Raw genomic sequence first — 26,757 nt, 5'->3', positions numbered from 1 at the left:
CATATCCTGCACTTCCTAACCTTTTCCTGTGTCCCCATAATATGCTCTCATTACAGTTAACATCCCAACTTAAATCCTTGTCTGTGATGTTATCCCCATATTTTCCTAAATCTTTCTCCATTTCATACTCTAAGGCACACAAGAATTGTGGGCAGATGAGTGAGATCGAGGCCAAGGTACGCTACGTGAAGCTAGCCCGTTCCCTCAAGACATATGGTGTCTCCTTCTTCCTGGTTAAGGTGTGTTACAGACCCTTCTCACTGCCCTCCTGATTTCCTGCTCTTGCCCTTTCCTCTCTGAAAGTCTCTGACTCTGCCCTCAGTCACATTTCCCATCATTCCCAGGAGTCCTGTTCTCTGCTTGCTTTGACCTTGTGAAAACTTGCCCGGTGACAGTCCTCCTCCACCACTTCCCTCCGTGCCCTGCGTTTTCCCTCCCTTCCCCTTTCCCTGATGTAGCCTTGTCCTGGTCCATCAATAGACACCCTAGTTTAGGGCCTCTGCCCACCTCAGTACCCCCTGGTGGTCTAGATATGATCTGATCATTCGCTTCTTCTTTGACCTCTGACCTGTAACACCAAGGACACCCTCTGCCTTACAGGAAAAGATGAAAGGGAAAAACAAGCTGGTGCCTAGGCTTCTGGGCATCACTAAGGAGTGTGTGATGCGAGTGGATGAGAAGACCAAAGAGGTGATCCAGGAGTGGAACCTCACCAACATCAAACGCTGGGCTGCCTCTCCCAAGAGCTTCACCCTGGTGAGCCTGGGGGGTCAGAGGAGAAAGGACTTAGGAATTTTCAGGGAAGGGACAGCTGCGAAGTCTTTCTCCCTCCCTTGGGGCAGGTGCACTGGATGTGACTCCAGAAAAAAGGATAACTTCGGAACTGTTGCAGGAACATGGAGGATAGAGTAGGGGAGTAACTTTCCTGGAGAGTGAGTGATGCTTAAATGAAACATTCTTTAAAATCAACACAACAAAACTAACCAGCAGGCTGAGCTCACAGGAAGCTTGGAGAGAGCGAAGAAAAAGATGATAGAAAGGAAAACAAGCCTCCTCTCTCAGCAGCAACTCTACGTAGTTTTCCCCTTTGACTTTATATTTTGGTGTTATGAATTGGAAAACTAATACCACCTTGATGAAGTGCCCCACTGAGAAAGAAAAATTACTAAAGGCTATTTTTCCATTTTGGATACTAGTGCTAACCCTCAGTTATTGTCATTTAATGATAAATATGTTTGTATCCTCCTACTTTATTATCAGGGTGAGGGAAGAGAGATTTCCTAAATGGCATGTATTTGAAACTGTGTAGCATAAAGGCCACTCCTCAGAAATAAAATATTTCTCTCTAAGGAGGAAAATAGGAGATTGAAGAAATCTCCTATTTTCTCCTAAAAGAGAAATCTCTAATTTCTCCTAAAAGAAATAGGAGATTGAAGAAAGGTGGGCTTCTTCCTAGAGGGTTGTTGGCATGAGAAGACACCCTCATCATCTTCACCTTGGGGCTCCCATCCTACCCTTTCCCACCCTGGGTAGATTCAGGCTTTCCCACTGAGCCCCCACCTTGTCACACTAGGATTTTGGGGACTACCAAGATGGCTACTACTCAGTACAGACGACTGAGGGGGAGCAGATCGCACAGCTCATTGCCGGCTACATCGATATCATCCTTAAGAAAGTGAGCACTGACTGCCCTAGCGTTCTCCTTATCTCCTTTACCTTCTCCCCAAGCCAGTCCTTTAGCAATGGGGACCCAGCTTCTGGAAGATGGCTGATTGGGGAAAGAAGAGGCTGCCTTTTCGCTCCTTCCCTCTTCTTTAACTCTTGTTCCTTTTCTCTTCCTACAGAAAAAAAGCAAGGATCACTTTGGGCTGGAGGGAGACGAGGAGTCTACGATGCTAGAGGACTCGGTGTCCCCCAAAAAGTACGAAGGATCTGGGCCGATCCGTCCCTCAGGGGCAGGGAAGGCAAGCCTTGACTCCAAGGACTATTGGGCGGCGGGGAATCCTTAGGATGGTTCTATAACTAGTTGCAGGCTATAATAAGACCTCATGCACCCCCAGGCTATAGGACCTACAGAGGCAGTAGAGCTGGGTGGGAAGGAGAGGAGGGGAGGAAGTCCTCTGAGTGCTCCCCAGAATGTTCCCTCCCTAGGTCAACAGTCCTTCAGCAGCAGTATAACCGGGTGGGGAAAGTAGAGCATGGCTCCGTGGCCCTGCCTGCCATCATGCGCTCTGGAGCCTCCGGTCCTGAGAATTTCCAGGTGGGCAGCATGCCCCCTGCCCAGCAGCAGATTACCAGTGGCCAGATGCACCGAGGACACATGCCTCCTTTGGTAAGCGTGCCTCCATTGCCCCCGTGGTACCACGCCTTTCCCCCTCAGCTGGGCCTAGCCAGGAGTTAGGCAGTCTTTTCCCATGTCCCTATTTGTATTCCTCTCTCTAGCCTCGAGTTCTCTTCTACCTTCTCTGTCTTCTAAATGTTCCCTGTTACTCCTCTCCTTGTCTTGTAGACTTCAGCCCAGCAGGCACTCACTGGAACCATCAACTCCAGCATGCAGGCTGTGCAGGCTGCCCAGGCCACTCTGGATGACTTTGACACTCTACCCCCTCTGGGCCAGGATGCTGTGAGTGTGGGATGGGGAGGCCAACGGTACTGAAGCTGGGACTCCAAGGAACAGGGTGGGGGTACACCAAACCAGAGCAAATCCTGAGGTTTGTTTCTCTTTCTCCCAGGCCTCTAAGGCCTGGCGGAAGAACAAGATGGATGAATCAAAGCATGAGATCCACTCCCAAGTAGATGCCATCACAGCTGGTACCGCCTCCGTGGTGAACCTGACAGCGGGTAGGCTGGATGCCAAGCTCTTTGTGTGTGGGGGGAAGAGTTGGGGGGAGGGCGGAGGGTGAGCGTGTGCAAGCATGAGTGTGACTGACTCCAGGTGTGACCACACCTTGACTCATGGAAGGGACTGTGTGTGTCTCTCTCAGGACATGCGTGTGTGACTAACTGCCTGTGACGGTGCTCCTCCCCAGACTATCATCTGGCCTGCTCTGTGTCTCACACGCACTCTTCCTCTTCCTCCTCCTCAGGGGATCCCACAGAGACAGACTATACCGCAGTGGGCTGTGCAGTCACCACAATCTCCTCCAACCTGACGGAGATGTCCCGTGGTGTGAAGCTGCTGGCTGCCCTGCTGGAGGATGAAGGCGGCAGTGGCCGGCCCTTGCTGCAGGCAGCAAAAGGCCTTGCGGGGGCAGTGTCCGAACTGCTGCGCAGTGCCCAGCCAGCCAGTGCTGAGGTCAGGGGCCATGGGGTTGGCCCTAGGGAGGAGAGAGGGTTTGAGCCCAAGGAGAAGGGGCAGTCCAAGTTGCAGGATGGAGGTGTGGGGCCAATGGGCATGTAGGACCCGTGGACACATGGGCAGGGATTGGGCAGCTTCTGACTGGTGTTCACTCTCCACAGCCCCGTCAGAACCTGCTGCAAGCAGCTGGGAACGTGGGCCAGGCCAGTGGGGAGCTGTTGCAGCAAATTGGGGAAAGTGATACTGATCCACACTTCCAGGTTGGTGACTTACCCAACCCCAAAACCCCAGCTTCTGGGAGGTAACTTCTGATCCTAAATGCAGCTCCTAGTCTTGCTACTATAAATTGACCCCACAGAGCTAACCTGAACCTCTGTTTCCAGGGGATGACACTTCTTTTTTGGGGATGAGAATTCAGAACCCCTGAATCCAAACTTAACCTACTAGTTCACCCTTGACCCTTATTGTGATATTTTTAGCCTCCTGTCATCTTTTCCATCTTCCTCATACGTAGCCCTCAACCCAGCTTGAGGACATCTTGAAGCCCCCTCCAGTCCTTTAGACCATACCACCTGGAGGAGGCTGTTCCTGTAGCTCCCCCCTTCCCTACCCCATGCCACTTTCCTCAGCTGACTTGTCATCCTGGATTTCCCACGCAGATATGTGCACCCAGAGGGGCTGGGGTTCGATCTGCCCCCAATCCCCCCACGGTAACGGCCTCTGGCCTGGGCCTTCCCAGCTTTGTCCTCTCTGAGCCGCATACACTCGCTTCGGTACCTCTCCCCCAGCCTCCTGGGAGAGCAGAACCTGATGGGGAGGCATGGCACAGGCCGGGCTTGGGAAGATGGGATCAGGGAGGGTGCTACTGGGACCTGTTCCCAAGACTCTAGGGTGACTGCTTCCAACCAAGGTTGAGAAGAAATGAAGAAAAGAAGCTGGGGGTGGGAGGGACCTCAAGAGGTACCTCCTCTCTCCATCCCATTGTAACAGTGCTGCCCCTCCCTCCCCATCGCCATCCGAGTGTATCCGCCTCTCGCATTTCTCCCTTTGGTGTAGGCTCTGTTTCTCTCGGTGTGAGTTTGTTCCTTGGTGGGGGTTCTGTTCTACTGGGTGCTCAAGGCAGGGGCTTGGGGTAGGTTCTGGTTGCTTCTGCAGACACTGTCCTGTGATTGGAGTCAGTGGGAATAATGAAACAGCTATGCCTCTGGAAAGGGTCCATGGATCCCAAGCCCAATCTCAGGCCCTGCTGACTGCTGTTTCCTTGCAGGACATGCTGATGCAACTAGCCAAGGCAGTGGCAAGTGCTGCAGCTGCCCTGGTCCTCAAGGCCAAGAGTGTGGCCCAGCGGACAGAGGACTCGGGGCTTCAGACTCAGGTTATTGCTGCGGCCACACAGTGTGCCCTGTCCACATCTCAGCTGGTGGCCTGTACCAAGGTGAGCCCCAAAAGTTGCTCTAGCCTGTGCCAAGGGCTGATGCTGCCACACACGCAAGAGCCTCTCATTTTATCTCTTTGGCTCCTGAGGCCTCATTACCCAACCCGGTGACTGTGGGTAACACCGCAAACACCCCACCTCATGACTCCTTCCCCTTGCCTACATCTCTGACACTCAGTTTGCCCACAGGTTGTCGCACCTACCATCAGCTCACCTGTCTGCCAAGAACAGCTGGTGGAGGCCGGACGACTGGTGGCCAAAGCTGTGGAGGGCTGTGTGTCCGCCTCCCAGGCAGCTACCGAGGATGGGCAGCTATTGCGGGGGGTAGGAGCAGCAGCCACAGCTGTCACTCAGGCCCTGAATGAGCTGCTGCAGCATGTGAAGGCCCACGCCACAGGGGCTGGGCCTGCTGGCCGTTATGACCAGGCCACTGACACCATCCTCACTGTCACTGAGAACATCTTCAGCTCCATGGGTGATGCTGGTAAGGACACCACCCCTGTGAAGACAGAGAACCCCAGTGAGGTTCCCTGAGCCCATTGGACATTCCCTTGCAGACCTGCCACCTCCCCCTAAGGACTCACCCAGTAGACTGGCTGTTTAATCTCTCAGAGACCTCCAGTTCACCATCTGTAAAGCAGGAGGGTAATCCCCACTTGGCCTGCCTTGGCACGTTTGAAGAATATACCAATGTGTGCACACAAATAAATGGAAAGTGGCATTGTTAGAAGATAGCCTTCCCCACTCCACTCCACCTCCTCACCCACAAAAGCCTTCACAAAGAGTGTCTCATCCTCTCAAGACTATTTGCTGAAAATACCCATTGGAGAATCTGTCTTTCCTCCCCTCAAAGCCCGCTGGGAAATTTGTTCCTCTCCGAGATCCTAAACCCAGAAAACAGTAACTCCAGGGAAGTTACTTCGAGAACTTTTGCCAGTCTCTTTACTGTCCCGAAAAGCCCCGTCTACCTTGTCGACCCACCCCCTGGCACCCTCTCAGTGTCTCTGGCTTCCTCACCTGATTGTGCCCTGTCCTCTCAGGTGAGATGGTGCGACAGGCCCGCATCCTGGCCCAAGCCACCTCCGACCTGGTCAATGCCATCAAGGCTGATGCCGAGGGGGAGAGTGACCTGGAGAATTCCCGCAAGCTATTAAGTGCTGCCAAGATCCTGGCTGATGCCACAGCCAAGATGGTGGAGGCTGCCAAGGTACAGAGCCTTCTGTGCAGACCTCCAGCCTGGGCCCTGAAGGAAGTGGAAAGGTCCAGATGGTCACCCTCATCTGATGGGAGAGACCCAGGAAACACGGAAAATATGAGAGAACCAATATAGGAACACTCAGGAAGTCAGTGCGTCCCTGGGCTGCCGGTGGACACAGTCCAGGCTTCCCGTCAGTGTGACTCCCAGTGCTCTGTGACTGACAGGCACCCATACCCTGTCTCTCCCGCTAAGTCTAAGGTCTGCTGTTCCCCCTTTTCCCCACTTTGGTGCCACCAGCAAAGAGATTCCTCTGCTTCCTTGTCTCTCCTGTGAGTGCACATGGGCTTTCAGTCCCCGGGGCTCTGCTGCTAGCAGTTTAGGGAAAGACAGTGGGACACAAGGGTGCAGAGGACTGTCAGGAAGAAGCCAGGAGATTCTCAGGCCCCCTGGGCTCTAGGGCTCTTCAGTTTGCAGGAGTAACCAGGTCCCCTGCTTTGGTATTCGTGAGGTCCCTGCCCTAAACTGAGTTCCCCTTGTCCCAGAGAGCCCTGGTCACCCCCATTTGCTAGTGGTATTTTGTGGAGAGTGGGAGAAGAAACATGGCCCCTTCCCCAAAGAGGGAAAGAAGGAACAATTCCACCTAAAGAAGGGACTGCGGCATCCCAAAGGGAAGCCAGGGTCCTCCTGAGGCTTCCTATTTGCCTGCCTGAGACAGCTTGTCTCCACGGTGATTACCTTAGCAGGGATATTAGAAATCACTTCAGGAAAATAAGTCTGAATCTGGAGGGGTTAGGGAAGAGCTTATTTAGGATCCACAGGGATGCTGGGTCATGACTGTTTGTCTCTTCACCTCTCAGGGAGCAGCCGCCCACCCTGACAGTGAGGAGCAGCAGCAGCGGCTGCGGGAGGCAGCTGAGGGTCTGCGCATGGCGACCAATGCAGCTGCACAGAACGCCATCAAGAAAAAGCTGGTGCAGCGCCTGGAGGTGAAGCTGGGAAATAAACTAGGAGCAAGAGAGCATGGGTGCTGTAGGAGGACTGAAACTGGGAGGGACATGTGGAGAGAGGCAATTAATATTTCCTTGGAGGATGGCTTGGACAGTGCAGGCCAGGGACTGGGGCCGGGAATGCCTGGGGCTTGTCCTGACTGCTCTGTCCTCACAGCATGCAGCCAAGCAGGCTGCAGCCTCAGCTACACAGACCATCGCTGCTGCCCAGCATGCAGCCTCCACCCCCAAGGCCTCTGCTGGCCCCCAGCCTGTGCTGGTGCAGAGCTGCAAGGTGAGACTCCAGGAAGTGTGTGGGGGCGGAAGGAGGTATGGGAGGAGGGAGATGTTCCCCCAGCCTGTTGGGGGAGATGGCTTTCATGACATTTTCACCTACAGGCTGTGGCAGAGCAGATTCCACTGCTGGTGCAAGGCGTCCGAGGGAGCCAAGCTCAGCCTGATAGTCCCAGTGCTCAGCTAGCCCTCATTGCTGCCAGCCAGAGCTTCCTGCAGGCAAGGCACCCTCTCCCCACCTCTCACACCAGACCCTTTCTCCTGTTCTAAGTCCCCTGGATCTCCCACAGTTTAAATCTCTGCCAATAGCCTCTTTCCCAGTACTAAGACCCAGTGCTCACCATGTCCTGACTGTCATCAGTCCCTGCCCCCAGGCCCAGAGGGAGGATGGTACTTCATCTGCCTGCGTATTCCCCCTACAGCCAGGTGGGAAGATGGTGGCAGCTGCAAAGGCCTCAGTGCCAACAATTCAGGACCAGGCTTCGGCCATGCAGCTGAGTCAATGTGCTAAAAACCTTGGCACCGCATTGGCTGAACTCCGTACTGCTGCCCAGAAGGTATGGGAGCTGGCTCTCTTTTTGGAAGATGAGAGTGGGGTCCTGGGATGATGGGGAATCTGTACAGAATAACCTAAAACCGGGATATCATGTAACCTGAGGCATCAGTGTGGGACACAATAGTATCTCTTATACCCCAAACCCCCATGTCATTGTAGGCTCAGGAAGCATGTGGGCCTTTGGAGATGGATTCTGCACTGAGTGTGGTACAGAATCTAGAGAGAGACCTGCAGGAAGTGAAGGCAGCAGCTCGAGATGGCAAGCTTAAACCCTTACCTGGGGAGACTGTAAGTATTCTTAAGACCTCATTCTTACTCAAACCCTGAAGTCCTCTTCCCCACCTGTGCCCCGGAGCTGCCCAAAACCTTCATTTGAAATGCCAGCTATCCCCAAGTAGCTTCTCAAGTTCCCCCTTCCCAGTTCCTCCTTTACCTGAGCCCCTGAGTGTCCCCTTTCATCTCTAGATGGAGAAATGTGCCCAGGACCTGGGCAACAGCACCAAAGCAGTGAGCTCCGCCATGGCCCAGCTGCTGGGGGAGGTTGCCCAGGGCAATGAAAATTATGCAGGTATGTGGGCAGGGCCAGGAGTGGGACACGTGGCCAGGGGGGTTGAGAAATAGGAGCTGGATGAGGGATGGGGCTGACGGAACCACTGGGATCAAGGCCTGGCAGTGAGGCTGCCTTCTCCCTTCCTGCCTCTCTCCCTGTCTCCCCAGGTATTGCAGCTCGGGATGTGGCAGGTGGGCTGCGGTCACTGGCCCAGGCTGCTCGGGGCGTAGCTGCCCTGACGTCAGATCCTGCAGTGCAGGCCATCGTGCTTGACACGGCCAGTGATGTACTGGACAAGGCCAGCAGCCTCATCGAGGAGGCAAAAAAGGCAGCTGGCCATCCAGGGGACCCTGAGAGCCAGCAGCGGCTTGCCCAGGTCAGGTATTGGGAAGGGGCCACTTGGGCCCTCTCCCCACATCCCATCAGAAGGGCCCCGACTGGGGCAGTCTCATCCACACTGACAGACATGTCAGTCTGCTCTCGAGAGCTCCTCCCTGGATTCCGCGCTTTCTCTCTTTTTAGTGGAAGTGTCTCAGTTAGACTGAGGCAGGGGCGTAGCTAAACCCTAGGTCTGGGGGAGTTAGAGCACCATCACTTGATACCCTAACTTCAGCCTCTTCAGCTACAATACCCGCTTTCCTCTCACTTTCAGAGGCAGTAGAGCAATTATCTCCCACGTCCCATGGGCAGAGGAGGGGATCTCCCAAGTTGTTTCCATTTTGGCAACCCCCATCTCCTTTCCCCTCTCAGGTGGCTAAAGCAGTGACCCAGGCACTGAACCGCTGTGTCAGCTGCCTGCCTGGCCAGCGAGATGTGGATAATGCCCTGAGAGCAGTGGGAGATGCCAGCAAGCGACTCCTGAGTGACTCGGTAGGAGGATAGGGGTGTGGGGGGAACATAGGAGCCAAAGAACTCCAAGCTTCTTCCACCTTAGCCCTCTTCTGGACCCTGACTTCCCAGATTTATCCCCTTTCATTACTCCCACGCTCTGTGCCCACCTCCCAGCACTCCTGGACCACACTCTCCCTTGCGTCATTCCCCATTCTTGCATCTGACTTTCTCTCTGACCCTGCAGCTTCCCCCCAGCACTGGGACGTTTCAGGAAGCTCAGAGCCGGTTGAATGAAGCTGCTGCTGGGCTGAATCAGGCAGCCACAGAACTGGTGCAGGCCTCTCGGGGAACCCCTCAGGACTTGGCTCGAGCTTCAGGTCGATTTGGGCAGGACTTCAGCACCTTCCTGGAAGCCGGCGTGGAGATGGCAGGACAGGCTCCGGTACAAAGAGGCACAGAGTCTGGTTGAAGGGTTAGACAGGAGGCACCTGTGTGACCACAGAGTCCTGACCTGTTCCTGGCTCCCGCCCCTCCCCAGTCTGTACTAGTACTGGAGTGCCTGGGGCAGAAGATCCCTTTTAGAGACAGGTAAGAAAGGACTGGACAGTATGCTGACCTTCTCACCTTCAACAGAGCCAAGATGACCAGGCCCAGGTCGTGTCCAACTTGAAGGGCATCTCTATGTCTTCAAGCAAACTTCTTCTGGCTGCCAAGGCCCTGTCCACAGACCCGGCTGCCCCCAACCTCAAGAGTCAGCTGGCTGCAGCTGCCCGGTAAGTAGGAGCTGGGAAGTCCAGCCCTAGAATGTTGAAGAGACTGGGGAGGGGACACTTCATGAGAAGTCCCCAGCTTAGGAATGGTACAGACAAAAGGGAAATAGCTATAGAGACTTCCCATGTAGATAGGACCCAGGAATGCTGACCTGTGCACCCATTCACTCAACTTTCTCTTCCTCCCAGGGCGGTGACGGACAGTATCAACCAGCTCATCACCATGTGCACCCAGCAGGCGCCAGGCCAGAAAGAGTGTGACAATGCCCTGCGGGAATTGGAGGTGGGCACTTGGCAGGCTAAATAGTGCTGAGGTTGAGGAAAGTGTTCTAGGTTTATGGGTGAGGGGGTGTCTTGCATTTCACTTCACCCTTCTCTACACAGACGGTCCGGGAACTTTTAGAGAACCCAGTACAGCCCATCAATGACATGTCCTACTTTGGTTGCCTGGACAGTGTCATGGAGAACTCAAAGGTGAGTGCAGCCAGGAACCAAGAGGGCAGAGGGTGGGAAGGTGGAGCTAAGCAGGGGCTGATCTGTCCCTCTGGGGACAAGATGTGACTCTCGTCATCCTCTCTGTTTCTCAGGTACTGGGTGAGGCCATGACTGGCATCTCCCAAAATGCCAAGAACGGACACCTGCCAGAGTTTGGGGAGGCCATTGCCACTGCCTCCAAGGCCCTCTGTGGCTTCACCGAGGCAGCTGCACAGGTTATTCTCCTGAGTTGGTTCCTGGAATGCCCCTGCTGTCCCTACCCCACCTCCTCACAGCCTGACACACGCAGCCTTGATTCTAGATAAATCAAGAAGTTGTGTTTGCAGAGCCAACTCTATGGAAACTGGGGTTCTTTGCCCTTCCTGAAGTGGAGACATTTACCAGCAGTCACAGAACACCAGCAATTCTTTTTTTTATAATTTTATTTATTTATTTATTTTTCCCCCAAAGCCCCAGTAGATGGTTGTATGTCATAGTTGCACATCCTTCTAGTTGCCGTATGTGGGACGTGGCCTCAGCATGGCCGGAGAAGCAGTGCATCCGTGTGCGCCCAGGATCTGAACCCGGGCCACCAGCAGCGGAGTGTACACTTAACCGCTAAGCCACGGGGCCGGCCCAAGACCAGCAATTCTGATCACAGTTACCCCCGAGCCCTGGTGCTTTGGGTTATGATTACATTGTCCAGCTACTGGGCCTTTTCCAGCCCTGGCTTTCTTGGTATATACAAATTAGTATATGCAAATCATTTCACATAATTGTTACTTAAATTTCCAGCTACTTGAGTCACCACTTAACTTTGTCTTTTTCTACATTATGAAGTATAAGACAACCTATTAGTTCAGAGAGTATTTTGCTTTAGTATCTGAATCCTTAAAACAAATGGGCTTGAGAATTCATCATTTCACACTGCTTCCCTGAAAGCCTACCGTCCTGCTCCCTCAACCTCCCTCTGCCCTGGTCTGTTGGGCGGGCTGCTCTATATGGCTTGACTTACTTCCGGAAAAGCATAAAGAGGAGAAAGCGAAGCTACCGCGTGTCAATTGAAGTACAAATCAAACTTTATGATAATCTTCTAATTATAAAAAAGTTTTTTGGCAACCATTATACCCATCCCTTCCCTCTTTCCAAATCTCTGAGGCTTGGAGGTATTATAAATGTTAATGAGCCTAACAACCTCCATAGTTTTACAACTGTCTTTAAAAGAGGCTTTGTGCATGTGTGTTTGTGTGTCTTTCAAACTTTTTTTTACCGCTACTTACAATAAGCAATTTACTTTTCACCTTAAGAAATGTTTGAACTCATTTCACAAAACAAGAGAAGTTTTTTTCTTTTTTACAGTGTGACTGTAGTTGTTAATATACCTCCACTCAGAGAACCCAGTAGAATCCTGGCCGCTCAACTTACCCCTACTCCCCTTTGTCCTCACTATCACTGTTCGATTCCCACCTGAGGAATATTCTGTATTCCTCACCCCACCCCTTCTCTCTCCCTAGGCTGCATATCTGGTGGGCGTCTCTGACCCCAACAGCCAAGCTGGACAGCAAGGGCTGGTGGAGCCCACGCAGTTTGCCCGTGCAAACCAGGCAATTCAGATGGCCTGTCAGAGTTTGGGGGAACCTGGCTGCACCCAGGCCCAGGTAACTCAAGGGCAGAAGTACCATGGGCAAGTCTGGGCAAAGGTGCTGAGCCAGGATGGACCTGCCCCGTGGGGAGAGAGGGAGATGCAAGGTGGGACATGTCGGGAAGGTGAGGGTGGAGACCATCTCTGATCTCCACACACAGCTTCTCTTTGGGTAATTGCCTTTTCCTGCCACGCTTCTCATCGTTTGTTCAGTTATTGCTGAGTTCACAACTTCCCTATAGATGATTGAGCTTACTCTCCCACTGACCCTGTTAGGATTTCTCCATTAGTGTGTCTGGCTTTCATCTCCCCCTCCCCACACCCTCTTCATTTTTGGGTATCTCTCTCTCCCAAATCTTGACTTTTCAGTTGACTCTGTCTTTCCTAATTAGACTTCCAAAGGTATTGCTCTCCATCCTCCAACCTAAAGGGGCTCCTCCCTGGGTGTGCACACTTCCCTCCTGCCCTCATCATGGCTCTCCCACATGTCTGTCTCCTCAGGTGCTCTCTGCAGCCACCATTGTGGCCAAACACACCTCTGCGCTGTGTAACAGCTGCCGCCTCGCTTCTGCTCGTACCGCCAATCCTACCGCCAAACGCCAATTTGTACAATCTGCCAAGGAGGTGGCCAACAGCACAGCCAATCTTGTCAAGACCATCAAGGTTCCCAGAGTTTGAATTCTCTTCCCTCCCCTGATCCCCCCGTCATTCCCTGAGGCCTTCTACCAAACCCGTTCTGCCTGAGCCCAAGCCCCTTCCTATCCACACTGGTCATCACCAGCCTCTCCCCATACCTTTAAGCCCAGGAGGGAGACCTGGGCTTCACCTCCCCTGCCTACAGTCTGTCCTGAGGGCCTCTCTGTCACTCCCACCTCAGGCACTAGACGGGGCCTTCACGGAGGAGAACCGTGCCCAGTGCCGAGCAGCAACAGCCCCACTGCTGGAGGCTGTGGACAATCTGAGTGCCTTTGCATCCAACCCCGAATTCTCCAGTATTCCTGCCCAGATCAGCCCTGAGGTGAGGCAACGTAAGGGGAGAACTGAGGGGCCAGCTGCCACCTCATCTTCTTGGGAGTCTTGAGATTCACCTCCCTGCCTCCCCTCTCCCCAGGGGCGCGCTGCCATGGAGCCCATTGTGATCTCTGCCAAGACAATGTTGGAGAGTGCCGGGGGCCTAATCCAGACAGCCCGGGCTCTGGCAGTCAATCCCCGGGACCCCCCGCGCTGGTCAGTGCTGGCTGGCCACTCCCGTACTGTCTCAGACTCCATCAAGAAGCTCATTACAAGCATGAGGTATTGAGGGGGTGGAGAACTGGTACGACTGGGGGCATACATTGTGACAGAATGGAGGGCTGGGCCCTTAGGTGCAATTAGATGGGGTAGTGTTGGAGGACACCTGTTGTCCAAGATTTGGGGGCTATGGGAAAGATAGGCTAGCCTTGTTTTAGGGGATGTTCTTGGTGATGTGATGTGTCTGCAGGGACAAGGCTCCAGGGCAACTGGAGTGTGAGACAGCCATTGCAGCTCTGAACAGCTGTCTGCGGGACCTAGACCAGGCTTCCCTTGCTGCAGTCAGCCAGCAGCTTGCTCCCCGTGAAGGAATCTCTCAAGAGGTAAGGGGGAAAAGGGTTATGTGAGAGGAAAGGTTGCATCTGGGAAGAGAGATAGCAGCCTTGAGGAAGATGGGGGATCTGGGAGTGGGCTCCAGAGAGACATCAAGGGGATGGAACATGCCAAGGGGGGTTAGTTAGTTCGATATGGTAGAAAGAGTGGGGTCCTACACATCAAGAGGGTCCTATTCCAGGTCACAGTCAGGACTGACGTCTGCTTTCTCCCCAGGCCTTGCACACTCAGATGCTTACGGCAGTACAGGAAATCTCCCATCTCATTGAGCCGCTGGCCAGTGCTGCCCGGGCTGAAGCCTCCCAGCTGGGACACAAGGTACCTAGAGAGTCAAGAAGGGAGTCCCGGGGGGATAGAATGAATGAGGGTACCTGGCCCAGCTGACCCCTTTCCCTTGCCTCAGGTGTCCCAGATGGCCCAGTACTTTGAGCCACTCACCCTGGCTGCAGTGGGTGCTGCCTCTAAGACCCTGAGCCACCCGCAGCAGATGGCGCTCCTGGACCAGACAAAAACTTTGGCAGAGTCTGCCCTGCAGTTGCTGTACACAGCCAAAGAGGCTGGCGGTAACCCCAAGGTACTGGGAGGGAGGGGCTGCTACTAGTACGAGGTGGGAGAAGCAGGAACAGCAGGGCCCCCTCCACTCACTCACTCTGCCCCACAGCAAGCAGCTCACACCCAGGAAGCCCTGGAGGAGGCTGTGCAGATGATGACAGAGGCCGTAGAGGACCTGACAACAACCCTCAATGAGGCAGCCAGTGCTGCTGGGGTCGTCGGTGGCATGGTGGACTCCATCACCCAGGCCATCAACCAGGTTAGAGTCTTGGAGTGCCTGTGGACAAAGGCTTCCCTGAGCCAGGGTCCCTGAGCACAGTGGCAGAGACCCTGACAATCTTTCCCCTTTCTCCATCCTCTCTCTCAGCTAGATGAAGGACCAATGGGTGAACCAGAAGGTTCCTTTGTTGATTACCAAACAACTATGGTGAGGACAGCCAAGGCCATTGCTGTCACCGTTCAGGAGATGGTGAGTTTGGGAGAGTATAAGGGGACTGCCCTTGGAGAAATGAGCTCTGACATAACTTCACTTCTTCCATTATCACCAGGTAACCAAGTCAAACACCAGCCCTGAGGAGCTGGGCCCTCTCGCTAACCAGCTGACCAGTGACTATGGCCGTCTGGCTTCGCAGGCCAAGCCTGCAGCTGTGGCTGCTGAAAATGAAGAGGTAAACATGGAGGCAGCTCTGACCTTCCCCCTGCCCCTCACAGAAAGTCCCAGTGGCATGCCCCTTGTCCCCATCACGTCAGCCTCTGGGGCTGTCCCACCCCCACTCCCTCTAGTCTTTCATAGAACAGGGAACACATCCTCAGGGCCACTCCGCTAAAACGAGATCAGGGCCCTGTGTCAGGACGGGATCAAAGCCTTCAGTCACAGGGATAAAGGAGACAGCCCAGGATCTAGAGATTTCCCGGTCTGCTGCTGTTGCCTCTGCCAGCCTTCCTCTGGGCCTGTGGCTGCTTCTCTGCTGTGCTGCATGTCTATATTCCCTTCCTAGTTCTTCTTTCTTGCAAATCCATGAAGCTCTTCCTTTCCTAAGCTCCTGGCTTTCCAAGAAAACAAGTAATTGGATCTTAGCATGACAGACCTAATCTCCAACTCCAAACCCCTCTACACCGCATAGGCCAAATGGTAATCCGTGACCCTCTGCCTCCAATACCCCAGCATAAAGTGCTTCTCCCCTCCTCCTCACTATGCTTAACACAGTCCTCACCAGCTGGTGCCCACATTCTATTCTCCATGTTAGGAGGTGACCTCCTGCGTGCAGGCTAGGAAACAGGAGTCGTCTTCGTGCTGGGCACTGCTTCTCACAGCCCCTTTAGTCTGCAATGCCTGTTTTTTAGGTCCTTACTGACTCTTCCAAGCACAATGGAGGTACTCTGAGTGCCTCTTGTAAAATCTATCTCCCTTTTCTGTCTGCTCACAGATAGGTGCCCACATCAAGCACCGGGTCCAGGAGCTGGGGCACGGCTGTGCTGCTCTGGTCACCAAGGCGGGTGCCCTGCAGTGCAGCCCCAGTGACGCCTACACCAAGAAGGAGCTCATAGAGTGTGCCCGGAGAGTCTCCGAGAAGGTAACTGTGCTCGTCCCTACGGACGGGGGGGGGACTGGCTCGCAACCCTGCAGCTTTTCCCATCCTCCTGCAACCTTCCCAGCCCTCTCCTCTGTCCCTTCTCCCAGCCACCAGTGACCTTTCCCTTCCACGTGGCACCTACCACAGTCACCATGTGACTCTCCTCCCCCCAGGTCTCCCACGTGCTGGCTGCACTGCAGGCCGGGAATCGTGGCACCCAGGCCTGCATCACGGCAGCCAGTGCTGTGTCCGGCATCATCGCTGACCTTGACACCACCATCATGTTTGCTACTGCTGGCACACTCAATCGCGAGGGTGCCGAAACTTTCGCTGACCACCGGTGAGGAAGCTGGGCCTCATGGAGGCAGGGGTGGGTGTGGAGCCAGAAGAGGGTGGAGGGGCTGGAGGAGGCCTGAGAAGAGCTGACTAGGCTGAGCCCTCCCTCAGGGAGGGCATTCTGAAGACTGCAAAGGTGCTGGTGGAGGACACCAAGGTCCTGGTGCAGAATGCAGCTGGGAGCCAGGAGAAGTTGGCACAGGCTGCCCAGTCCTCCGTGGCCACCATCACCCGCCTTGCTGATGTGGTCAAGCTGGGTGCAGCCAGCCTGGGAGCTGAGGACCCTGAGACCCAGGTATCCACCTGACACCTCTAATTCTGGCCAGAACCACTTCTTGTTCCCCTTTTTCCTCCCATAGACCAAAGCCTCTGCTCCCCCACACAGGTGGTGCTGATCAATGCAGTGAAAGATGTGGCCAAGGCCCTGGGAGACCTCATCAGTGCAACCAAGGCTGCAGCTGGCAAAGTGGGAGATGACCCTGCTGTGTGGCAGCTCAAGAACTCTGCCAAGGTTGGAGAGGAGAGCAACATCAGGATCCTGAGGGAGCAGATCAGTGCGCTTCCATCTGTTCCTTAAAATGATCCCCTCCCCACTCTGACGCCCCTAGGTGATGGTGACCAATGTGACATCATTGCTCAAGACCGTGAAAGCGGTGGAAGATGAGGCCACCAAAGGCACCCGGGCCCTGGAGGCAACCACAGAACACATACGGCAGGAACTGGCGGTGAGCGCGAGTCAGCATGGGGACTTGAGTCAGAGAGGGGGATCGTGATAGATCGTGAACCTGTCCTGCACACAGTCACAGGAATGTAAAGTCACATTCCTCTCACTCACTGCCAAACTTCTTAAGTGAGCCACACTGCTGTGTTTCCCTTCCTCACCTCTTCACTCCATAGCACTTGCCAACCACCTTCTTTCATCCTCCCACTTTCTCCAGTCACCAGTGGCCTCTTAGTTGCCACATTCAGTGGCCTTTTCTTGGCCTTCATCCTCTTCAAACATTTCCAAAGCATTTGACTCTGTTAACGTGCATCCCTTTGAAACCCTTCCGTTCTCTGGCCTTCTTGACGCTGGCTTCTCTCTTGCCTCTCTAGCATCTCTCTGTAGTCATCACTGAATCACTTTCACCCTAGTAAGCATAGAGGCCTTCCCAGAATTGTACACACTGCCTGCTTTCTCTGTCCTCTTCTTTGGCAAGTTTAACCACGTTCATTATCATTCTCTAACAAGTTAACTGCCGCTTCTGAGTTTAGTTATTTTCAGCTGCCTGGTTGACGTCACCACCGAGATGCAGTGCCTACCAACCAGCCCTTCTTCCTGACGTGCTACTTCCTGTTAATGGTGGTGACAACCTCCTGGTCATGAAGAGTCCCCCACGGTCATCTTTGACTTCACTGTCTTATTCATCATATCCAGGCCATTGCCAAGTCCTTCCAACTACCCTCCTCCATTCTTTCTCCTCCCATCCCCCATCTCCAGGCCCACTGTCAGCACTCGCTCTCCCTCACTTTGACTGCGGTACGAGTTTTCTACCTGGCCTCCCTGCCTTCAATCTCTATCACTCTCATCTCTCCTACGCATCTTTCTAAATTCATCTTTCTGATGTTCTGTTTTCACCTCTACTTGCAGATGTCCAAATTGTAACTCTTAACTCTCTGCCTCCCAAACCTGATCATTCCCTCGTCTTTCCCATCTCAGTAAATGGAACCTTTTAGTAACTCAGTTCCTAAAAGCCAGAAACTCGGCTTTGATATCTTTCTCTCATTGCCACATCTAAGCCCACCAGGAAGTCTTGTTAGCACTCCCTCCAAATGACCTTATTTTCTCTTCCCCATCTCTACCACCACCACCTTATCCAAACCATCCTCAATCCTTAGTTGTAGTTATGTAATAGCCTCTATCTGATCCCCCTGCTTCTACATTCACCCCTCCAATCCATTCTCTCTACATAGTAGCCAGAATTATCTTTTAAAAAATATAAATCAGGGGCCGGCCCGGTGGCACAGTGGTTAAGTTCGCATGCCCCGCTTCAGCAGCCCGGGGTTCACGGGTTCAGATCCCGGGCGTGGACCTACACATTGCTTATCAAGCCATGCTGTGGTGGCATCCCATATAAAGTAGAGGAGGATGGGCACAGATGTTAGCTCAGGCCCAATCTTCCTCAACAACAACAACAACAAAAAAAATATATATATATATATAAATCAGATTATGTCACGTCACTGCTTAAAACCCTTTAGTGACTTCTTTGCCATAACCTAACTTGCTCACCATCGCCTTCCAGGCGCCATGGCCCCTGCCGACCTCATCTTCTCCGGTTCTTTTTCCTTTCTGTGCCCCGTCGCACTGCACTGTCAGTACTTGCCCACTGCAGGCCTTGCACTTGCTTCTCTCCAGCTGTTTGAACATCTGGCCCTTTCCAATCCTTCACGCTTCAGCTTAAATGTCTCCTCAGAGGGGCCTTCTCTGTCCACGTATCTGAAAAAGGACCTCGTTTTTATTTGTCATCACAGCACCCTCTTTATTGCCTTTAAAGTCCAGATCACAGTCTAGTTTTTCTGCTGGTTTACCTATACGTTGTCTGTATCCAAAACTAGAACGTAAGCTCCAGAGAACAAGGACCTTATCTACCTTATTCCCCGTTGCATCCCTAGCACCTTGCACAGGATCTACCACACAGCTGATCTTCAGTGATTTGTTAGGATGAACACATACATCAAAAATTTTTTTTTTTGTGAGGAAGATCAGCCCTGAGCTAACATCCATGCTAATCCTCCTCTTTTTGCTGAGGAAGACCGGCTCTGAGCTAACATCTATTTCCAATCCTCCTTTTTTGTCCGCAAAGCCCCAGTAGGTAGTTGTATGTCATAGTTGCACATCCTTCTAGTTGCTGTATGTGGGATGCGGCTTCAGCATGGCCAGAGAAGCGGTGCATCAGTGCACGCCTGGGCTCCAAACCCAGGCTGCCAGTAGCGGAGCGCACACACTTAACCACTAAGCCACGGGACCGGCCCCAAAATATTTTTATGACTTTTACATACTATGTAAAATTCTAAGTTCCTTGGTCTGATATTCAAGGCCCCAACAACCTTTTCTCCACCATCCGGTATTCTAGAACATTCCTGATAACTCTCCCACTTGACATCTGGTTATTCATGCCCTACCTTTCATTTTAAACAAATAATTCTCCCCAGTCACTTCAGTCAGAAATGATGACCAGCTGCCTTCTATTGTATTAGCTGTGAATATGTGAACTTCTCCAAGGACCTGACTTACAATAAGTCCTCAGTGAATGCTTGTTGCGTGAACACATGGATGAATGAACCAAATTACACGAGTGCTACGTTGTCTTGCAGTCTCACTCACTGTAAAATTTTTCTTCTTGTTCTGCCCCAACAGGTCTTCTGTTCCCCAGAGCCACCTGCCAAGACCTCTACCCCCGAAGATTTCATCCGAATGACCAAGGGTATCACCATGGCAACAGCCAAGGCTGTTGCCGCTGGCAACTCCTGTCGCCAGGAGGATGTCATTGCTACAGCCAATCTAAGCCGCCGTGCTATCGCAGATATGCTTCGGGCTTGCAAGGTAGAAATCTTGAGAGTGAGGCAGCAGTCTGAGGCAGTGAGACAGCTTTAGGGCAGAACATGGTAGGGGAGAAACTGTAGGGGCTTGAGGGGTCTGGAGCTCTTTGGGATCCTAAAGCTGACGTATTACTCTGTGGTGTAGGAAGCGGCTTACCACCCAGAAGTAGCCCCTGATGTGCAGCTTCGAGCCCTGCACTATGGTCGGGAATGTGCCAATGGCTACCTGGAACTGCTGGACCATGTGCTACTGGTAAGGCGGGAGTTCTCTGCTCCTCATACCAGACTCTCTGAATACACCGTCCTCTTCCCATGAGCTTCAGACCCAGCTCTCCAATTTTTTGTTCAAATCTCCTCCCCACCCCACCAAGTATTCCCCAAATCTGTTCTTGTTTCCAAACCTCCCTTCCAGTGGGGCCCCATCATTCTTACATCTTTGGTTCTCCCACTTACCCTTCCTCTTCCTCTTTTTCTTATCTCCTCTCTTTCCACCTGACCTCTCCTTCTCTACTTCGTCATCTCTTCTTTCTTCTCATGTCGTCATTCTCCTTGCTCCTTGTCAGCCGGTGAGTGACATATAGCCCCACTGTCTTCACCGTGTGTGCATGTGGTGCCTGGGTGCACCTGCATAGGTGGTGTGCTGTGGAGCACTGCGGTGTGGAGTGCTCTAGGGACGAGGTTGGCGGCCGTGGTCTGCCCTGTTTGAAAAGTCAAGGTAGAAGCTAAGATCTGATGCTCTCTGCTTCCTGCCCGCCTTCTCCCCAGACCCTGCAGAAGCCGAGCCCAGAACTGAAGCAGCAGTTGACAGGACACTCAAAGCGCGTGGCTGGTTCAGTCACTGAGCTCATCCAGGCTGCTGAGGCCATGAAGGGTGAGGGGTGACCGGGGGCAGGGAGGGAAGGGAAACCCTTGTTCTGGGGAGATCTTCTCTACTTGCAGTTTGTCTGCTCTGAGCTAGCCTGTGCCCATAGTCCCCACAGGTGCTGGGGCCTGCTGATAGTAACCAAGCTGTCCAGTGCTCCTGACCTCCCGGCTCCACCTTAGCCTCTTCCTTTCCCCCTTTGTCCCACCAGGAACAGAATGGGTGGACCCAGAGGACCCCACAGTCATTGCTGAGAATGAGCTCTTGGGAGCTGCAGCTGCCATTGAGGCTGCAGCCAAAAAGCTGGAGCAGCTGAAGCCCCGGGCCAAACCCAAGGTCAGTCCTGCTCCCTCCCTCTTCCCAACCCTCATAATGGCCACGTGTCCCCACCTTCAGCCCCCTCTTACTGTGCATCTCTCTCTGCAACCTTTGTCTCTCCACTGCAGGAGGCGGATGAGTCCTTGAACTTTGAGGAGCAGATACTGGAAGCTGCCAAGTCCATTGCAGCAGCCACCAGTGCCCTGGTAAAGGCTGCATCAGCTGCCCAGAGGGAGCTGGTGGCCCAGGGGAAGGTAAGCACTTGGAGGCCCAGAAGAATGGGGCAGCGGAGCTTTGCCATCCACTCCCGCATCGTAGCAGGGAGGCTTTTCCGCACCTATGAGAGCACAGGTCTGAGCAGGCTCTCCTCCTTCCTCCACAGGTGGGCGCCATTCCAGCCAATGCACTGGATGATGGGCAGTGGTCCCAGGGCCTCATTTCTGCTGTGAGTGTACAACACCCACTAGGTCCCTCTGGGCTTGAGAGACTTGTGAAGGCTGGAGAGGGGGATGAACCAGGGCCAGAGGCATGTTCTAATCTCATCTCCCCACTTTAGGCCCGGATGGTGGCTGCAGCCACCAACAATCTGTGTGAGGCAGCCAATGCAGCTGTACAGGGCCACGCCAGCCAGGAGAAGCTCATCTCATCAGCCAAGCAGGTAGCTGCCTCCACAGCCCAGCTCCTTGTGGCCTGTAAGGTCAAGGCTGACCAGGACTCTGAGGCAATGAAGCGGCTTCAGGTGAGGAACCCTGACCCATCCCCTTGTGCCTTGGGCTGTGCTGCTTTCAACTGTCACCCCCAAGACATGCTTTCTGTGAGGGAGTTGAGGGACTGTCTCAGCTGGGACCCGACCTCAATTCTCAGCCTGCTCTCTGCCCAGGCTGCTGGCAATGCAGTGAAGCGAGCTTCAGACAACCTGGTGAAGGCGGCACAGAAGGCTGCAGCCTTTGAAGACCAGGAGAACGAGACAGTGGTGGTGAAGGAAAAGATGGTCGGGGGCATTGCCCAGGTGAGTTTTGCCCCAGGCACTCCGAGGGACGCTGTCAGCAGGGCAGTCATATTGCCTGTGCTGGTTCCAACTATCCTGTACCCTAATGCACATACTCACTGAACTGAGTCCCCAATCTCCGTCCCTCAGATCATTGCCGCACAGGAAGAGATGCTTCGGAAGGAACGAGAGCTGGAAGAGGCACGGAAGAAGCTGGCCCAGATCCGGCAGCAACAGTACAAGTTTCTGCCTTCAGAGCTTCGAGATGAGCACTAGGGCAGCTGGCTTCTGTTTAACGCAGACCCAGCCCAGAGACTGCCTGTCACGACCAAAACCTTCTGGGCTGTCGGGCACAACCCGCCCACCCCAGCACTCCCCAAGTGCCTGCCGAACCCCGGGCCTGGAACCCCGGGCCTGGCCCTGCCCAGTCCCGCTGCACATCCCCTGGCCCCTCCCTGGACTCCAAGTGCCTTCATGCCCTAGGGCCCCCAAGTGCCTGCCCCTCCCCAGAGTATTAACGCTCCAAAAGTATTATTAACGCTGCTGTGCCTCAGTCTGAACCTGCCAGGGCTCCAGCCCGCTCCACCCTGCCAGCAGCTTCCAGCTAGTCCCCACAGCCTCAGCTCTACTCATCCTTTTTTGATACTGTCTACCCCCCACCCCCAGCTGCCTGTGGGGGCCATGGGGTTGTAAGCCCCAAACAGGTCAATGGTCCAATAAAGGTGATTCTGCCTGCAGCTCTGCCTGGCTTCCTGGGGAGATGAGATTCCCCCAGGGCAGTGGGGGAGAGAATGGGATCAAGTTCTGTCACCAGCTTGATCTGCCTCAGAAATGGAGTGGGGGCAGACTGGCAATCTGCCCCCTGGGGCCTGTTCCTCCTCCACACACCTGGATCCCTCAAGTCATCCTAGTTGGAAACCGCCCCTGAGAAGTCGTGCTCCTCGTGTCCCCTCTCTGACTGGCCAGCACCTGCACCTCACCAAGTGTCCTTCTGTTGCTGGGACAGCAGCTGCCAACTGCTTTTTGTGGCTACTGGGGACACTCTGTTCATAACTGCTTAGAGTATGTGAACAAATCCAGTCCTTGGCCAAATTCAAATTTTCAAAAGCACCTTTACTAAAAATAATAAACCTGTAAGATATGAGTGTCTGAGCCTGAGAGGACGGTGACCACACACTTGGTTGAGGCAGTTAACAAGCAAAAAATCCACCCTGAGGCTGCCTCGGCTCAGTTCCACTGTTGACCGAGGTGGGGCACCTGTAGGCCCTCCCAGGCCTTGCTACTCCTGCCTAGAACAGCACTAGAAGAAAAGGAACTGGAAAAGCTTGACCCAGGTGTGAGATGGTGTAGTTAGCGGGCAGAGCTCCTGCAGTGGCCAGGCCAGTGCTAGTAGGCCTGTTCCAGCTGCCCTGCTAGTCTGGAGGTTCAGTGGAGAGAGGCGGTCAGGGAGGTGGGTGCTGTGTGCCTCCACTTCCTTCCGCATTCACCCCCCTGCCCACACTGCATGGGCTATCTGACAAGCCTCTTAGGTCTGCCACTATTTCCATGCATGATTCTTTAACCAAGATGGTTACCCGGTGTGTTACTTCCTTGCTTCTCCCTCCAAGTAGAACACAAACACCACCCACCTGCTGCTACTCAGGCACCTTTCACCTCCTTGAAGCCATGACATCTTCTACTTCCACCCCCTTAAATTCTGTTTAAAGACAGAATTACTTTGTCCTCCCCAGGGCAGCCCATTAGGGAAGGTGCCAACTTCCCACCATCACTCCTGTCACCTGTGATTAATTCATTCAATATTTGCTAAGCCAAGCCCGTGCTAAGCACTGGAAAATAGAGATGTATTATCAGCTCTGTGATGCAGAGGACTGGTCCACTGCAGCACGCACCACAATGGCCTCTAATCCTGGATTCAGTGTCCTAGCATCGTGAGTTGAGGACCTTGGAGATCGAATTCCTTGTACGACCTCCCCAACTAGTGGTGGTCTGAACTGTTTGAACTCCAGCTATGAGCCCGGGACAGCTGCTTATTCCTGCCACCACTTCCTTGCCATGTCCTCAGGAACTGTGACCAATCACATACCTCTCACTAGTGATGCCTCGGGGAGCCTTCTGGGGAGAGGCTCGAATACCCATAAGACCAGCAGTTCTTCAAATGTGGTCCTTAGGCCCCTAGGAGTTCCCAAGACCCTTTCTGGGGTCCATAAGATCAAGATTATTTTCATCATAATGCTAAGACGTTATTTTCCTTTCTCACAGTGTCAACATTTACTCTGACAGTGCAAACACATTGGTGAGTAAAACTGCCTTAGCACAAATCAAGGCTGTGGCCCAAAGTGTACTAACAGTCATTGTATTCACTGCCATGCACTAGCAATTTAAGAAATAAATGCTAGCTTCACTTAAGAATGTCCTTGGTGAGCCAGCCCTGATGGCCTAGTGGTTAAAGTTTGGCACTCTCACCGCTCCGGCAGCCCAGGTTCGTTTCCCTGTTGTGGAAACACACCACTCATCTGTCAGTTGCCATGCTGTGGCGGCAGCTCACATAGAAGAACTAGAAGGACTTACAACTAGGGTATACAACCATGCACTGGGGGGCTCTGGGAGGGAAAAAAAAGAGCAAGATTGGCAACAGATATTAGCTCAGGGCGAATCCCTCCCTGCAAAAAAAAAAAAAAATGTCCTTGGTGAAGCAGTAAAAAATTATTAATTTTATTAAATCTTAATCCTTGAGTAACAATTCTTTTCAATATTCTGGGTGATGAACTGGGAAGTATGCGTGAGCACTTGGGCTGCACACCACAGTATGCTGGAGTCTTGAGGAAAGCGCTTGGACAGTTCTTTGAGTTGTGAGCTGAACTAGCTGCTTTTTTGATGGAACACCACTTACTTAAAAGAATGACTGACAGACAAACCATGGTTATCAGACTTGGGTATCTGGCAGACCGTTCTCAAAAAGGAGCCAAGTGAGTCTGTCACTCCAGGGAAAAATCCAACAGTATTTGTGCCAATTGTTACAATTCAATCTTTTAAGTGAAAATTAGAACTTTGGAAAACTTGTGTCTGCCACCATGAGCTTCACAGCTTCCCAAAACTTAAAACTTAGACTTTTCTGTGGAAACCAATCATGGTATTAAGGAATGTGACTTTTTTTTTAGAATGTATAATGAAATACATCAACATTTGGAACATCTGCCTAGCTCAGTGAATCAATATTTTCCAAACGACCAGTGCATTATGTTACAAAATCATCTCTGGGTAAAAGATCCAACCAAAGTGCAGTACAGACCAACGAATTTTAAGGTAACGTAGTACAAAAAGGTTATTGATATGCTTTCAGTTTCCACATTACAACTAACCCTTAAGACGCTACCATTTGTCAAGTGTTGGAGTAGTATCAAAGAATATCCACAATTAGCTGAAAAGGCTATAAATATACTACTCTCTTTTCCAACTACATGTCTGTGTGAGAGTAGATTTTCCTCATATACAATCGGCCTTCTGTATCAGTGGATGTGGAACCCAAAGATATGGAGGGCCAGAACCAACTAAGGGATTTGAGCATCTGTGGATCTTGGTATCCGCGGGGGTCCTGGAACCAGTCCTCTGCGGATACCGAGGGAGGACTGTACAGTACTTCAAACAAGCCAACATACAGCAACATATAGAAAGCACAACTAGATTTTGAGAATCCAGCTGTCTTCTACTGCCTGATACTAAGAGGTCTGCAAAAATGTAAAATAACTGCCATCTTCTCACTAATTTGGGGAGGTGAATATAGCTGTTTTTCATTAAAAACATTTATGTTAATATGGTTAATGTGTAAAGGGTTTATTTCTTTTTGTTGTTGTTGAAGACTGACCCTGAGCTAACATCTGTCGCCAATCTTCCCCTTTTTGCTTGAGGAAGATTGCCCCTGAACTAACATCTGTGCTAATCTTCCTCTATTTTGTTTTGTGGGTTGCCACCACAGCAAGGCTTGACGAACGGTATAGGTCTGTGCCCGGGATCTGAACCCAGGAACCTGGGACAGCAAAGTGGAGCGTGCTGAACTTAACCACTATGCTACTGCGTGGGCCCTTATTTCTGTTATTTTTAATGAATTAATAAATATTTTAAAATTTTCTGTTTCCATTTTAATATGCTAAGTATTGGTAGATTAATCTGATTCAACAAAAGCTTTTTGGATCTTCAAACCCCACTGGTTTTTAAGAGTGTAAGGGGTTCTAAGGCCAAAAAGTTTGAGAACTGCCGCACTAGACCATGAGTTCCTCTAGATCCACATAGTATTAGTATCTTTGGGTACCCAGAACCTGGTGCATAAAAAATTCACCTGGCAAATGTTTATCAGGTGCCAACTGTGGCTGATGCTATGCTGGCATGGGGGATTCAGAACTGAAAAAGGGAGTACCTGCTCTGGAGGATTCGCAGACCAATGGAGGAGACACAGGTGCAAGAACAGCTGTAACAGTGATGATGATGAGAATAGCAGCAGCCTGCACCAAGAACCGGCACCTCCTAGGTGGAGGGGGGAGGGGAAGTGACCAAGGAAGGCTTCCCAAAAGGGCTGACGCTTGATCTGAATCTTTAAGGCAACCAGGATTCAGCCAAGGGAAGAGCATTTTAGGGAGAGGAAACAGAATGCATAAAAGGCGGAAGCTTTAGGACAAGTATGGCTAGTTCCCGCGCACGCAGGTCGCTCAGTAGGAATGCAGCATGAAGTACAAGCACGTGCGTTGGGGGTGAGGTTGGGAATGAAAGGAGCCAAGGCTAGAGAAGTAGGCAGGGGCCAAAACAAAGGGCCTTATATACCATATTAAGAAATGTGGATTTTTATCTTCAAAGGAGGGAGGGAGTAGGGAGGAGTTTTGGAAGATTTTAGGATTCT

At 52.5% G+C, this 26,757-nt stretch overlaps 1 protein-coding gene across 5 annotated transcripts in view; it reads left to right on the top strand.

Annotated features, from left to right (window-relative positions):
* The window catches only part of TLN1 (talin 1), a 32,496-nt gene extending 9,890 nt beyond the window's left edge, over positions 1 to 22,606 (top strand). For 4 of the 5 annotated variants that reach the window (XM_058523487.1, XM_058523488.1, XM_058523486.1 and 1 more), the window contains 50 exons: positions 135 to 239; positions 601 to 756; positions 1,574 to 1,675; positions 1,845 to 1,921; positions 2,152 to 2,332; positions 2,510 to 2,623; positions 2,733 to 2,841; positions 3,087 to 3,295; positions 3,460 to 3,558; positions 3,958 to 4,008; positions 4,566 to 4,733; positions 4,923 to 5,217; positions 5,774 to 5,940; positions 6,789 to 6,917; positions 7,096 to 7,212; positions 7,317 to 7,430; positions 7,634 to 7,768; positions 7,927 to 8,055; positions 8,233 to 8,335; positions 8,485 to 8,693; positions 9,068 to 9,187; positions 9,393 to 9,590; positions 9,782 to 9,921; positions 10,108 to 10,201; positions 10,303 to 10,392; positions 10,506 to 10,628; positions 11,907 to 12,050; positions 12,536 to 12,697; positions 12,912 to 13,052; positions 13,146 to 13,327; positions 13,515 to 13,647; positions 13,874 to 13,975; positions 14,061 to 14,231; positions 14,319 to 14,468; positions 14,577 to 14,678; positions 14,758 to 14,877; positions 15,637 to 15,783; positions 15,957 to 16,123; positions 16,231 to 16,414; positions 16,505 to 16,630; positions 16,728 to 16,844; positions 19,520 to 19,705; positions 19,847 to 19,954; positions 20,467 to 20,572; positions 20,775 to 20,899; positions 21,010 to 21,135; positions 21,264 to 21,326; positions 21,438 to 21,620; positions 21,762 to 21,890; positions 22,020 to 22,606. In XM_058523487.1, the coding sequence (XP_058379470.1) occupies positions 135 to 239; positions 601 to 756; positions 1,574 to 1,675; positions 1,845 to 1,921; positions 2,152 to 2,332; positions 2,510 to 2,623; positions 2,733 to 2,841; positions 3,087 to 3,295; positions 3,460 to 3,558; positions 3,958 to 4,008; positions 4,566 to 4,733; positions 4,923 to 5,217; positions 5,774 to 5,940; positions 6,789 to 6,917; positions 7,096 to 7,212; positions 7,317 to 7,430; positions 7,634 to 7,768; positions 7,927 to 8,055; positions 8,233 to 8,335; positions 8,485 to 8,693; positions 9,068 to 9,187; positions 9,393 to 9,590; positions 9,782 to 9,921; positions 10,108 to 10,201; positions 10,303 to 10,392; positions 10,506 to 10,628; positions 11,907 to 12,050; positions 12,536 to 12,697; positions 12,912 to 13,052; positions 13,146 to 13,327; positions 13,515 to 13,647; positions 13,874 to 13,975; positions 14,061 to 14,231; positions 14,319 to 14,468; positions 14,577 to 14,678; positions 14,758 to 14,877; positions 15,637 to 15,783; positions 15,957 to 16,123; positions 16,231 to 16,414; positions 16,505 to 16,630; positions 16,728 to 16,844; positions 19,520 to 19,705; positions 19,847 to 19,954; positions 20,467 to 20,572; positions 20,775 to 20,899; positions 21,010 to 21,135; positions 21,264 to 21,326; positions 21,438 to 21,620; positions 21,762 to 21,890; positions 22,020 to 22,145 (6,834 nt within the window). In that variant the 3' untranslated portion in view covers positions 22,146 to 22,606. The remainder of the gene's footprint in view (positions 1 to 134; positions 240 to 600; positions 757 to 1,573; positions 1,676 to 1,844; positions 1,922 to 2,151; positions 2,333 to 2,509; positions 2,624 to 2,732; positions 2,842 to 3,086; positions 3,296 to 3,459; positions 3,559 to 3,957; positions 4,009 to 4,565; positions 4,734 to 4,922; positions 5,218 to 5,773; positions 5,941 to 6,788; positions 6,918 to 7,095; positions 7,213 to 7,316; positions 7,431 to 7,633; positions 7,769 to 7,926; positions 8,056 to 8,232; positions 8,336 to 8,484; positions 8,694 to 9,067; positions 9,188 to 9,392; positions 9,591 to 9,781; positions 9,922 to 10,107; positions 10,202 to 10,302; positions 10,393 to 10,505; positions 10,629 to 11,906; positions 12,051 to 12,535; positions 12,698 to 12,911; positions 13,053 to 13,145; positions 13,328 to 13,514; positions 13,648 to 13,873; positions 13,976 to 14,060; positions 14,232 to 14,318; positions 14,469 to 14,576; positions 14,679 to 14,757; positions 14,878 to 15,636; positions 15,784 to 15,956; positions 16,124 to 16,230; positions 16,415 to 16,504; positions 16,631 to 16,727; positions 16,845 to 19,519; positions 19,706 to 19,846; positions 19,955 to 20,466; positions 20,573 to 20,774; positions 20,900 to 21,009; positions 21,136 to 21,263; positions 21,327 to 21,437; positions 21,621 to 21,761; positions 21,891 to 22,019) is intronic. The other variant, XM_058523490.1, reaches the window with a different exon arrangement.
* Positions 22,607 to 26,757: the final 4,151 nt, after the last annotated feature.

This window comes from Diceros bicornis, chromosome 28, assembly GCF_020826845.1.
Source record: "Diceros bicornis minor isolate mBicDic1 chromosome 28, mDicBic1.mat.cur, whole genome shotgun sequence".
Lineage (NCBI taxonomy): Eukaryota > Metazoa > Chordata > Mammalia > Perissodactyla > Rhinocerotidae > Diceros > Diceros bicornis.
The sequence above is the reverse complement of the archived record's forward strand: the minus strand, read 5'-3'. Positions and strand labels throughout refer to the sequence as shown.